Below are 14,277 nucleotides of genomic sequence, written 5' to 3'. Positions count from 1 at the left end.
TATTGCACATGTGGTGTTGGGGTAAACCTGCGGGTAGTAAAAGTGTGGAGGTGCTGTGTCCTTCTCTCTGTTCACCTCCTATATAGCCTGCTGTTAGTGTGTATATGTCTGTGTGTGTGTGTGTGTGTGTGTGTGTGTGTGTGTGTGAGGGTGGACAACATGGACAGGCTGCTGACTGGCTACAGCTGCTAAAGGAAAACCCTATGGTGACCACTTATGATATTTTAAACATCTGATATTTTTACATGAAGTTATGGCTGTGTTGATAAAAAAAACAAAACAACAATAAAGAGATGGGTCCACCAGACCACTGAGTAACACACACAACACCACACAAGGGTTAAGCAATAAGCGCTGCTTTTTTGGCCTGAGGCTAAACTCTTCTAGGCTGCACAGTGAGGATTACATTTTGCAGGGAATGCTCACTTAATAACAAAAACCTGCATTTGAATCAGGTCCATGAATGCGGAGAAACTGCAATTGTGGCATAAAAAAGTTTGCATAGCCCACAACAAAGACAAGGAAAGGAGGTTGAGGAGCTCACCTACACAGGTCTACTTGTTAGCCCAGGGTGAGCAGAAGGTAGACACTAACTTAGCTGAGGGATGTGGCACTACAGGAATGCCAGAGTGGAATCTGTGAGGAAGGCCAAGCATCTCACACTTCAGAGAGCCAGCCACGGCAGGTTGGAGCCAATGCTACGCAGCTTTAGCAGGGAAGGGACAGTCATCACATCACAGCTCCACTTCTAGGAAAAAAATCTTTCACGCATTTCTCGCCTAGACTAAATAACAAAGAGACGAGGGCTAGGAGTCATTTTTCCAAATGACGATTTTCCAAGCTCCCCTTAATCTTAATTGTTTTCAGCCGCTCTTCGTCCAGACAATGATTATTCTGGAGCCGGCGGCCTCACCTCAAATGTTCTCTCGAAGCTTTGGAACTCTTGCAGTCTCTCCTGGAATCCTTCAGCCAAAGCACCACCTATAAATATATATAAAAAAAATCAAAAAGAACATGCACGATTTCACCTCCACAATACAGCCAACCAGTATATAAAACAAAAAATGAAGCATGTGGCAATGAGGTGTCATTTTTGTGTCTTTTTCCCCTCAAAGGTAACACATTAAGGATCATACCTCAAACCACTGTCACGCTGTGACCTCGATGAGCTCACATATTATTTATTAGCATCTGTCCCACAATGTTTTATGACTTTCTTTCAGTTCATCTTTTCTTTCTTTCTCCAGCCCTCTTCCAGAGGAGTGTCAAGAAAGAAGAAAGAAGCGCTTTAGCCTCTTAACCTGCAGGCTTATTACTTGGTAATTCATCTCAAGACTCATTATTCAGTCCAACTACTATAAATTATCCAGCAACTAGTTTGAAGCTATTGTATAAAGGTGAGAGTTTAACAGACCAGTGAGACAAAAACAGGCCAAAACTTTTTTGCTTTTTACTTTTCCCTCCTTTTAATATCCACTTACAATGTCTGTGTTGGTTTTATGCACAAATTCATTTTCTTCTCATGATCATTTTCCAACCTCTCTTTACTGCTTCCAGTTCTACAAGCTGTTTTATGCTACTTTATGACTGATGCAAATGACCTCTGTTCTGATTGGCTGAAAATATCTTAACTGTGTCACATTGAGGCAAAAAATCAGATTTGTGCCACTTTAGCCTAGTAATGTGAATGTAACCTTTCATGTGTGGACAGAGGTAGGACAGATATCCGTGGCCCTGCAACCTTAATGGGAACGGTCAAATTAATGTGATGTGTGTGATAATTCAGTGTTACTATGATAGCAGCACTGCTTAACCTGAAGTTTTGCAGTAAACACTGCAAAAGCAACACATCTGACCCTTTTTGCCTTCGTCAGAGCCGTTCAAAGCAAATTCTCTTCCCCACGAAGGCCTGCTCTGCTGGTTAGTTTGTTTATTGTTCATGACAAGTAGTTCATTCACGTGACGCTACTGATTAGGATGTGTGCATTCTGCTTAGAACACATGTACGTTCACATTAATGACAGATTTCAGTTGCTTACCTACACAAGTCAAACCATCAAGTTAGAACAACATGATCTCTCAAAAAATGGGAATTGAGCAATGTGGCTTAATGTGAACACAGCCTTTGACAGGCTGAAATCTCCAATTCAAACTTTTTTCTTGCTCTGATGACAAAAAATGGACCTGAAGGATTTTTTTCTTTCTTCAAAACACAACAGTGCCCTCAACGATAACTTTATCAAATGTGGTATGGATTGCAAGTTTAGAATGTGCACTTTAAACACAATGTCTTCAAAACACAGCTTGCTTTTATTATAGCTAGAGACTTCCACAGGTTAAAGAACCTCCACAGAACATATAGTTTGTATACCAATTAAAGGTTTTTTAGGACTGTTTTTTTATAGAGTGAAGATGCTGGACCCACCAGTCTCTGGCATACCCTGGGCCCGGTGGATCCTGGCACTCAGAGCCTCCTTGGCAGATATGAAGAAAATGCGGTTAGACGCCTGGTCAGGAGCCACCACCTTCAGCTCGTCAACCAAGAAACTGACACAGCGGTCCATGTGCTGCTTTCGCACCTGAGAGCCGAAGATAGAGGACAGAGACATGATGGACTCACAACAGAAGAACTTGCAATCGGTTCATCTGCAGCTTGCAGTGAAAACCTCTGGACTCACAATGATTCAGTTAGGAGCGTGATTCATTTAAAAATGATTCAGTAAATTTTCTTATGATTTCATCAAGATTTGATCTGGGTTTTTTCATAATTCTATTCAAATACACCTCCATTGGAAATGATTCATTCCACCATGAAATCTCAAACTTCACCGTGATTCAGGTAAATTACAGTTCTTTTGGAAATGATTCAATGCATCATAAAAGCTCAAATTTCACCATGATTTGATTCAGTTCAGTTAGGAAGCAATTAATAAGAAATGCTTTATTGAAATGAAATATTTTTTAAATAATTAACTGCATCATGAAATCTCAGATAGAAATGCAACTCAGTTTCAATTAAATTACAATTATTTTGAAAATGATTTACTGCATAATAAATCTTATATTTCACCTAGATTCGATGAGATTTGATTCAATCACGATTCTTCAATAAACTAGTACTAAAAATTAACCCATTCATTGCAACATAAAAGTTGTTTTTTATTTTTAAAAATACAATAAATACATAATACACAATAGTTGAATATAAAAAAAATACATCAAGCCATTTCTGTTTTCTCAAAAGAAGCCTAGGAATTTTATTTCGGGCAAAAAAATTAGTTCATATATGGCAGAGATTCTCAACCTTTTTCAACTTGAGACCCACCTGTTTGTCTCTAGAAAGCATGAAAGCCCACAAGAAAACAAAGCTCAAGTTTTTGCTTAAAAATGTAATTTTCGGGAAATCCACACAGTGATATGTGGGGTTCTACTCTTGCAATATGTGATGTGTATCAGTGAACAGCAGAATATTGGTGGACAACTGAAAGGTCAGGTGTTTCTAGAGCTAAAGAGCACAAAAACTGACGAAGCTGACTTTGTGCACTGTTGGCTTGGAGGCTTGTATTAATGTTGTTAACTGTCAAACATTTTATCTTTCTTTTTTATTGTTAAGTCAGTTATTTGCATCCTCAAAACGAAAAAATAATGTTTTGAATTTACATGATTCGAATACATCAGTTGGTTGCACATGAATAAAATGACATCAACACAACTCTCGGCAAAATAATATTTGAAAGCAACTGTGTTGATTTATTGTGATCAACTGATACATCTGAATTAAATTCAAAGCACCTGTTTTAAGGGTATTTGCAACATTTATTTTAACTCCCTCAAGGACTACCAGTACAACATCAGCCTGCAATCAATCAAGGCAAGCTTTTTACTCACATCGTCCAGATACTCGGGCTCAACCTCAGACACGTCCCAGCGGTTGTTCAGGATGAAAATGTTGGGCTTTGAAATGCGCTCGCTGACTTTGTGGAAAAAATGTTTTTCCTTAAAAGTAGAATGAACAATAGCAGTGAACTTGTGAGGATTACAGTCATAAATCTCTCTATCAGTGTGGAATTTTACATCAAAGGCAAAGATGCAGGACTAAAACTGCTAGATCTTCAGAGATTCACTGTGGAGCAATAATAAAGCTTGTGATCGAGTTTTTCTGAGAATGCTTTAGGTGAGTCCACTCACCGTGTTCATGAGTGTGGACTCCGAGTTGGCCACCAGGACAAAAACATCAGCGTCCAGGCAGAACTTATCGATCCAGCTGTCCAGCTCAGAGGTGACATCAGTACCTGGACTGAAGGAACAGTGACTTATAGCTTTACACATATAGTACCATTAAAATGTGTGGAATCACTGTTTTAAAAAAAGGCTTGCAATTATGTGTATAAAAGTATTCTATCACCGCACAGGTTTCAAAGGATTAGGAGAATGGTGTAAACAACTAAGGAATCATCCAGAATGAAGATCCTATAAAAATAACATCCAGAATAATGTTCTACTAAAATTGATATCCAGTATAAAGTTTTACAAAAATTAATATCCATAATAAAGTTCTACTAAAATTAATATCCATAATAAAGTTCTACTAAAATTAATATCCAGAATAATGTTCTACTAAAATTAATATCCAGTATAAAGTTTTACAAAAATTAATATTAAGTATAATATTCTATTTAATATCCTGAATGCAGGTCTACTAAAATTAATATGCAGAATAAAGTTCTATTTAATATTCATAATAAAGTTCTACTAAAATTAATATCCAGAATAAAATTCTACTAAAATTAATATCCAGAATAAAGTTCTATTAATATTCAGAATAAAGTTCTACTAAAATTAGTATCCAGAGTAAAGCTCTACTAAAGTTAATATCCAGAATAAAATGAAGTTCTCATAAAATGTAAATTTAAAATGAAGTTCTATTAAAATCCAATAAAACATCCAGTATGCCTTATATTTCATTGGTGATGATCAAATCTCAAGACAAATAACTTACAAATTGCCATAAGTAGACAACAACAATATTACTTATCATTTAATAACTTTCCACAGAATCATTTATATAATCACTTCTAGCTTATAAAATTTCACTTAATTTCTAAAAATTCATTTCTACACTGTATTATGTTTGAATAAAATGACAAAAATACTCACTGTGACCACATTAATCAAGTAATTATAAACGTCCGAACCTTTTTAACACTCAGAAGTCTACAGTACACAATTACAATTACACGATTAATATCATAATTACGTACATAATGAATTACATTCACATACGGTTTACATTCTCTATGCACAGGTGCAAGAAAGGGCTCTTTGGAGCAATGCCACAGAACATCCACTTTTGGTTCTGTAAAGAACCATTAAATGGATGGTTCTATATAATCTATTATTAAAAAACATATTTCTTAATCGCCACATATTACAAGGGTCCTAAGCAAACTGAAAAAGTTTCTTGAACTGTATGTCCAAGCCAAGGACCATTTAGGAACCTTTATTTGTAAGGCTATAAGTCTAAGAGGACACACTGTTCTGTTTGGGCTGCATACTATAATGAAGATGGTGATGATTGAAGGGACAATAAACTGCATAATATCAGAGTGAGCTTTTTGTGGTGAGCAAAAACTCAAGAATATGTTCAATAAAGTACATGAGCATTCTTAATGAACCCTTTAAAATCCCAGACAGTACATCCTAACACGCCCTATTATATCCTCAGGCTTAAAATTCAGTAACTACAAGGGCTACAGTGCAAACTAGCTGAGTTATTCTTAGGTTATACAAGTGTGTAACAGAAAGTCTGGACCTGCTGGCAGGTCCTGGCCATTTAAAGAGTTAATAAACAAGAGAGAATTCCCTCTGCGGAGTGTAGAGGCAGCTCTGACAAACAGAGTCAGTTCATTAGCTACACCAGCACATCAGTTTAATCTCTTGTACAACATATTAAGCCTTTTAGACGTCTGTGTGTCTGCCAAGGGCTGCCAGAGCACGCCAGGCTTTATCCTGAGAGCCAGGCCTGCTGACCAAGGGCCAAAAACTCACTAGAGGACATTTCTTTTCCTCAGTATGGACAGTCTGTCTGTAGTGCCTGTACCTGTCCATCAACACCAGGTCGTCCCTCAGCAGGGCACATTTGGTCTTGGGCCAGAAAACTCGCACTAAACAGCCAGAGTCCAGATTTCTGTCCATGTGCAGAGCATGAGCCAGCTGATTAACTGTCTGCAGGAAAAAGAGACAGAGAATGAGATTGAGAGGAGACTCCCATGCAGAGAAAAGGAGTCAAATTCATCTACACAGTACATTTAAAAACAACAAATGTTGACTAAATTTCAAACAAGAAATTAATTAATTACACAAATTTACTTAAAGCTGCACTGAGTTGTTTTTGAAGTAGTTTTTTTGGTTGGTTAGTGTAGTGGGTAACTGCCGCCTGGGTGAGCACCCTACACTATACCAATAAGAGTCCTGGGCAAGACTCCTAACACCACCTTCGCCCTACCTGTGTAAAATGATCAACTTGTAAGTCGCTCTGGATAAGAACGTCTGCCATATGCCATAAATGTATAAAAACTGAAGGCAGCACTTTGAGTCAGAAGAATAAAAACGGTAAAATATGGTGAGCGTTCACTGCTCAAAGTCACCTGTAAAACCGGAAACAATCACAAGTTAAGGCGCTGGATTGGAAGGTTTTCATGCACGTCACACATATTTGCATATTAACATCATATGGGCTGGCTTCAAAAAGAAGGTCTGGCTTGAAGTTAATGCCTCAAATGCAAAATCAATATTATACTGACAAAGATACGATGACAAAAGTACTTAATTCACCCACATCCTCAGAAAACACGTCCTCAGTTCTGACTGAGTTCTCTTTGAATCCTACTTTGATGTGCTCGTGATCATCTGATTCAAATTTCTGTATAATTCCCTAGAATTCCCCTTTAAAAGCAAGACCGTCTGACTTGATCCCACTGACTTCTATTATAAGAGTGCTTTGAGTCAACCGGTTTTCGGTCCTTTTGGTGAGTACAAAGAAACACATCAAAGTTACTGTGTGGTAATCAGTTGTATGCTGAATGAAAATCAATAGAGTAATCCTTTAAGCCACGGTCAGGGAACTGTCCCAGTAATACTAAAATAATTCAGTGAACATAATTTTTGTCTTTTAGTGTAATTTCAGCGAATGGGTCTTTGTTTTCTTTCTTCTATTTTCTACAGTACAATTTTATTTTGTTGTACAACACTTTGGCATAGACTATTTAATTTGTCATTGTTGTAGTGAGTGATAATTTGTTATTCAATTTTTAAAATGTGCTTACAAATAAATTCCTAAATAAATAAATAATACCAAAAAAACTCCAAAATCATCCAGTACTCACAACTAGTACAAGGACACCATGGTTTGGAAAGCAGTTTGTGTTATAAGGTTGTATTTTACCTTTATACTTTTCCTCTCCTCTGAGTCCTCGGTTGTGAGGTAGGCGTGTTCTCCATCCGTTCCCTCTACGCTGATGAAGCAGTTGGTGGTGTGGCCAATCCCACTGGGCAGCACACGTTCCCTCAGCATGGCATTAATTACTGTACTCTTCCCATTACTCGTCCTGAGAAACAACATATAATCATCAGAAACGGCCTGAATGTTTTCAAAATCCTGCAAAATTAACCTCTCTATCTTATATTTTGGTTCCAAAGTTGTATTCTACTACATAACTTGCATATACACTATATTTCCAAAAGTATTCGCTTGTCTGCCTGAGTGACCTCCCATTCTTAATCCACAGGGTTCAATAAGATGTTGGCCCACCCTTTGCAGCTATAACATCTTCAACTCTTCTGGGAAGGCTTTCCACAAGGGTTAGGAGTGTGTTTATGGGAATTTTTGACCGTTCTTCCAGAAGTGCATTTGTGAGTTCAGACACTGATAATGGACGAGAAGGCCTGGCTCACAGTCTCCACTCTCATCCCAAAGGTTGAGGTCAGGACTCTGTGCAGGCCAGTCAAGTTCTTCCACACCAAACTCGCTCATCCATGGCTTTATGGACCTGCTTTGTACATTGGTGCACAGTCATGTTGGAACAGGAAAGGGCCGTCCCCGAAATGCTTCCACAAAGTTGGGAGCATGAAATTGTCCAAAATCTCTTGGTGCTGAAGCTTTAAGAGTTCCTTTCACTGGAACTAAGGGGCCGAGCCCAACTCCTGAAAAACAACCCCACACCATGATCCCCCCTCCACCAAACTTTACACTCGGCACAATGCAGTCAGACAAGTACCGTTCTCCTGGCAACCGGCAAACTCAGAGTTATCCATCAGATTTCCAGACGGAGAAGCGTGATTCGTCACTCCAGAGAACACGTCTCCACTGCTCTAGAGTCCAGTGGCGGCGCTTTACTCCACTGCATTCCACGCTTTGCATTGCGCTTGGTGATGTAAGGCTTGGATGCAGTTGCTCGGCCATGGAAACCCATTCCATGAAGCTCTCTACGCTGTTCTTGAGCTGATCTGAAGGCTACATGAAGTTTGGAGGTCTGTAGTGATTGACTCTGCAGAAAGTTGGTGACCTCTGTGGACTACGCCCCTCAGCATCCGCTAACCCCGCTCTGTCATTTTATATGGCCGACCACTTCGTGGCTGAGTTGCTGTCGTTCCCAATCACTTCCACTTTGTTGTAATACCACTGACAGTTGACTGTGGAATATTTTGGAAATTTCACAAATGGACTTGCTGCACAGGTGGCGTCCGATCACGGTACCATGCTGGAATTCACTGAGCTCCTGAGAGCGACCATTCTTTCAGTAATGTTGATAGAAGCAGTCTGCAGGCCTAGGTGCTTGGTTTTATACACCTATGGCCATGAAAGCGATTAGAACACCTGAATTCAATGATTTGGATGGGTGAGTGAATACTTCTGGAAATATAGTGCACTTACATAAAAGTTTCAAAATACGTCTTTAAGGAATACGCCAGCATTTTCCAAGCTAAAATCTATCTGTCACATCTGTTTCACAGAGTCAGCTACCATAGACAACAGCATTATATAACAGGCCTGTAAACACCTCAGTGTCACTGCTGGACTGAAAATAGTCCACCAACCAACTATCCAGCCAACAGCGTCCTGTGGGCAGCATCCTGTGACCACTGATGAAGGACTAGAGGATGACCAACACAAACTGTGCAGCAACAGATGAACTGTCATCTCTGACTTCACATCTACAAGGTGGACTGACAAGGTAGGAGTGCCTAATTGAATGGACAGTGAGTGGACACAGTGTTTAAAAACTCCTGCTGTGTCTGATCCACTCAGACCAGCACAACACACACTAACACACCATCACCACATCAGTGCTACTGCAGTGCTGAGAATGATCCACCACCCAAATAGTACCTGCTCTGTGAGGGTCCATGGGGGTCCTGACCACTGAAGAACAGGGTAAAAGGGGGCTAACAAAGTAACAGAGAAACAGATGGACTACAGTCTGTAACTGATCGGCGTATACACGTATCACATATACAGCCAATGGTTCGGTTCCTCCATGACTGTAGCATCTTGCTCTCATTTGTACAGCTTGTGGATTCTTGTTACTCCCTTAGGAAGACCTGGAGCTCCACTTTGCTGTTGCCTTTGTTAGCTTGCTGCTCACTGATCTATTCACAGTTCTCCTGTGAGCACAGTCCAGCGCAATCTGCCAAACGTTTTGCTTTAAAAGCCATAAAAGCCACAAATCAAACTAGGAAAATGCTTTAAACATAACATTTAAAAAATTAACTTAGATTTAATTTGATTAGTTTTAATAAGCTACAGAACTAACACATCTGGCAGCCCTAAACAGAATAATAAAAATGTGAATACAGTTGTATTCAAAAGTTCGCACACATCAAATTACATGTTTTGTGAGTTGAAAATAGGAACACATACTCTAGGAGGAAAAAGGTTTAATGTGGTACTTTTCTGCTAACTTTACTGCACAATTTCTGTTTATATTTAATATTAAAACATAAAATATAAAATGTTTTATGTTTCGCCAACTTGTTCAATTCAGTAAATAAGCAGTAATTGTGCATTATAATGTGCAGCAGCGCATTCTATGTTTGGATATGTTCACCTATTTTCACTCAGAATACCAAGACAACATCTAATTTGACCAGAAATTGGGTTGTATTCCTTTAATATTAGAAGCTGAACAGTAAGCCTGCGTGTTAAATTAACTTCAGTGCCCTGAGAAGCCTGTCACGCTGAAGTGTAGGAAAGAATAATGGCATTAAAGTTTTCCTTCATTAACTCAGACTTGCTTGCTCACTCAAGGACGTCTATGTGTCCACCTCTCTAAACAAAATAAACCCTTTCTCGCTGTGTGTCCCGTTGCTTTTGGCAGCACACTCATGGTGCAAACATGTTAATGACCTCTCCTGCTCTCCTGGCCTGTTTACAAACCCAAAAGCCCTCAGCCTAAACAGATCCATCATCGCCAGGCCTCTTTTTTTTTCATAGTACCTGCCGAAGAAGGCCACCTTCATGTGTCTGCGGGCCAGGACCTCTTTAATAGCCGCCAGTTTCCTGGAGAAGGCCTGGATCTGCGCGCACTGCTCCTCCTCCGCCACATGCTCCAGATCCACACTCCTCCATGTCTCTGAACACACAAACACAAAGACATGTAAAAACTCCCAAAGGGGTCGAATGAACTCAACTTGGACAGATTTGAACAAAGTGAGTGTACTGAGTTCAGTTAACAGTGCAGAGTTTCCTGGATCATTGTGAAAGGTGGATGGTAGGAAGTCTTGTCAGTCTCGGGGTAGTTACTCGAAGAAGCAGCGCGTGATAAGAGACTAATTACTTCTCTTAATCGGTAATAAGACTACTTTACTCATTACCTGTAGGAAAAAGGTACGGGGCCCCTAAGGGGCTGCAGTAAAGATAATAATAATTTTAAAAATAGCTTAATGGCATTATGCTCCCTCGCAACAACTTTCCTTTCCCTCGCAACACTTTGGCGTTCCCTCTCAATATTTTTTCTAACCCTCGCGACAGTTTTGCATTTTCTTGCAATATTTTTCTATTCCCTCGCAATAATTTTGTGTTCCCTCTCAATACTTTTCTATTCCCTCGCAATAATTTTGCGTTCCCTCTCAATACTTTTCTATTCCCTCGCAATAATTTTGTGTTCCCTCTCAATACTTTTCTATTCCCTCGCAATAATTTTGCGTTCCCTCTCAATACTTTTCTATTCCCTCGCAATAATTTTGCGTTCCCTCTCAATACTTTTCTATTCCCTCGCAATAATTTTGCGTTCCCTCTCAATACTTTTCTATTCCCTTGCAATATTTTTCTATTCCCTCGCAATAATTTTGCGTTCCCTCTAAATACTTTTCTATTCCCTCGCAATAATTTTGCGTTCCCTTTCAATATTTTTCTATTCCCTCACAATAATTTTGCGTTCCCTCTCAATATTTTTCTATTCCCTCACACAAATTTTGCGTTCCCTCTCAATATTTTTCTATTCCCTCACAATAATTTTGCGTTCCCTCTCAATACTTTTCTATTCCCTCACAATAATTTTGCGTTCCCTCTCAATATTTTTCTATTCCCTCGCAATAATTTTGCGTTCCCTCTAAATACTTTTCTATTCCCTCGCAATAATTTTGCGTTCCCTCGCAATATTTTTCTATTCCCTCACAATAATTTTGCGTTCCCTCTGAATATTTTTCTATTCCCTCACAATAATTTTGCATTCCCTCTCAATATTTTTCTATTCCCTCACAATAATTTTGCGTTCCCTCTCAATATTTTTCTATTCCCTCACAATAATTTTGCGTTCCCTCTCAATGTTTTTCTATTCCCTCACAATAATTTTGCATTTGTTGGCATATTTTTCTAATCCCTCACAGTGATTTTCCACTCCTTTCCAACACCCTTCATGCCTTCACAATGATTTTGAGTTCCCTGGCTGATGCTGAAGCTCCCTCTCAAAGATTCTGCAGGGACCTCCAGGTTAACCGTTTGTGAGGGACAGTTTTCCTGCTAACTTCACCAGCTTCCTCTCTAAAAACCGATACAACTCTGTGTCGACTGGAAAGCACAGGAGAAAGAAAACTCTGCTTTTCACTGTTTTATTTAGAAACAGCCGGTAAACAATATTTAAACCGTCTGTCGCTAAAGTTCCTCCTGCTGTTAGACACAGCCAGCTAGCCTAGCCAGCTCGCTAACTACGCCAGTTAAGGCTACTGCTAACGTTACTGAGGGAAAAAGAGAAACTAGCCACTAAAAACAGTTCAAAAACGCCCAAAACGCTTGAAATATAATAATTTTGCGTTCCCTCTCAATACTTTTCTATTCCCTCACAATAATTTTGCGTTCCCTCTCAATATTTTTCTATTCCCTCGCAATAATTTTGCGTTCCCTCTAAATACTTTTCTATTCCCTCGCAATAATTTTGCGTTACCTCTAAATACTTTTCTATTCCCTCGCAATAATTTTGCGTTCCCTCTAAATACTTTTCTATTCCCTCGCAATAATTTTGCGTTCCCTCTCAATGTTTTTCTATTCCCTCACAATAATTTTGTGTTCCCTCTCAATACTTTTCTATTCCCTCGCAATAATTTTGCGTTCCCTCTAAATACTTTTCTATTCCCTCGCAATAATTTTGCGTTCCCTCGCAATATTTTTCTATTCCCTCACAATAATTTTGCGTTCCCTCTCAATATTTTTCTATTCCCTCACAATAATTTTGCATTCCCTCTCAATATTTTTCTATTCCCTCACAATAATTTTGCGTTCCCTCTCAATATTTTTCTATTCCCTCACAATAATTTTGCGTTCCCTCTCAATGTTTTTCTATTCCCTCACAATAATTTTGTGTTCCCTCTCAATACTTTTCTATTCCCTCGCAATAATTTTGCGTTCCCTCTAAATACTTTTCTATTCCCTCGCAATAATTTTGCGTTCCCTCGCAATATTTTTCTATTCCCTCACAATAATTTTGCGTTCCCTCTCAATATTTTTCTATTCCCTCGCAATAATTTTGCATTCCCTCTCAATGTTTTTCTATTCCCTCACAATAATTTTGCGTTCCCTCTCAATATTTTTCTATTCCCTCACAATAATTTTGCGTTCCCTCTCAATGTTTTTCTATTCCCTCACAATAATTTTGCATTTGTTGGCATATTTTTCTAATCCCTCACAGTGATTTTCCACTCCTTTCCAACACCCTTCATGCCTTCACAATGATTTTGAGTTCCCTGGCTGATGCTGAAGCTCCCTCTCAAAGATTCTGCAGGGACCTCCAGGTTAACCGTTTGTGAGGGACAGTTTTCCTGCTAACTTCACCAGCTTCCTCTCTAAAAACCGATACAACTCTGTGTCGACTGGAAAGCACAGGAGAAAGAAAACTCTGCTTTTCACTGTTTTATTTAGAAACAGCCGGTAAACAATATTTAAACCGTCTGTCGCTAAAGTTCCTCCTGCTGTTAGACACAGCCAGCTAGCCTAGCCAGCTCGCTAACTACGCCAGTTAAGGCTACTGCTAACGTTACTGAGGGAAAAAGAGAAACTAGCCACTAAAAACAGTTCAAAAACGCCCAAAACCGCTTGAAATATAACCTCGATAAATAAAATATAAGTCTTACAGAGCTGTTCCTGAATGTAAACCGAGTCTGCTCTGTTTATGTGAAGTTTTTATTCATCTGTTTCATATTAGCTTGATTTACAGCGCCGCTCGCTTTCAAAATAAAAGTCTGGGAGAGATCCATGTTTAAAATGCATCCTGTGAAATTAATATTGCTCTGTTAGAGACTTTGGTGTGACCAATAATTAATAATAATAACTTAATAATTCTTATTAAGTTATTAACTGGAATGTGATAACAAGTATTGAAACACTGAAAAAATATGCAACTTTTTAACTAAAAATTAAGTGAACTAATTTGGTATAGTAAAATACTAATTATTACTCTGTTAACTTAATGTTAGAAGTTCAATGTACTTAAGTTTAAGTCAACCAGGTTTAAAGTTCCACTTTAAAGTTCCACTTTTGAGTTCCCTCCTGAACACTTTTCGACCTGAATTTTCAGCCTTTTAAAAAGGTAAACTCAGACTCAGTATATTCCGATATCTAACATTTGCAGTGAAAATGATCAAAATTAGGCATTTTTTTTCCAAATGTCATGAATTTAGGTTCAGGATCTAGTGACACTGATTTCACTCAATAAATATTACACATAATTCATAAATGTGATTATTTTCTGTAAATTAACCCCAGGTATCATCCTGATTTTTTCTGGC

General features: G+C 38.7%; 1 protein-coding gene across 2 annotated transcripts in view; it reads right to left on the bottom strand.

The window, feature by feature from the left end:
• Positions 1-14,277, bottom strand: part of mfn1a (mitofusin 1a) — a 33,821-nt gene that overhangs the window by 18,907 nt on the left and 637 nt on the right. For both annotated transcript variants that reach the window (XM_017720046.1, XM_017720047.1), the window contains exons 3-9: positions 10,496-10,631; positions 7,445-7,607; positions 6,101-6,225; positions 4,189-4,297; positions 3,889-3,996; positions 2,426-2,579; positions 914-981 (exon numbers count right to left, since the gene is read on the bottom strand). In XM_017720046.1, the coding sequence (XP_017575535.1) occupies positions 914-981; positions 2,426-2,579; positions 3,889-3,996; positions 4,189-4,297; positions 6,101-6,225; positions 7,445-7,607; positions 10,496-10,631 (863 nt within the window). The remainder of the gene's footprint in view (positions 1-913; positions 982-2,425; positions 2,580-3,888; positions 3,997-4,188; positions 4,298-6,100; positions 6,226-7,444; positions 7,608-10,495; positions 10,632-14,277) is intronic.

The sequence above is a fragment of the Pygocentrus nattereri genome, chromosome 19 (genome assembly GCF_015220715.1).
Source record: "Pygocentrus nattereri isolate fPygNat1 chromosome 19, fPygNat1.pri, whole genome shotgun sequence".
NCBI classification, from domain to species: Eukaryota; Metazoa; Chordata; class Actinopteri; order Characiformes; family Serrasalmidae; genus Pygocentrus; species Pygocentrus nattereri.
Note: the sequence above shows the minus strand (reverse complement) of the source record. Positions and strands in the feature narration are given on the sequence as shown.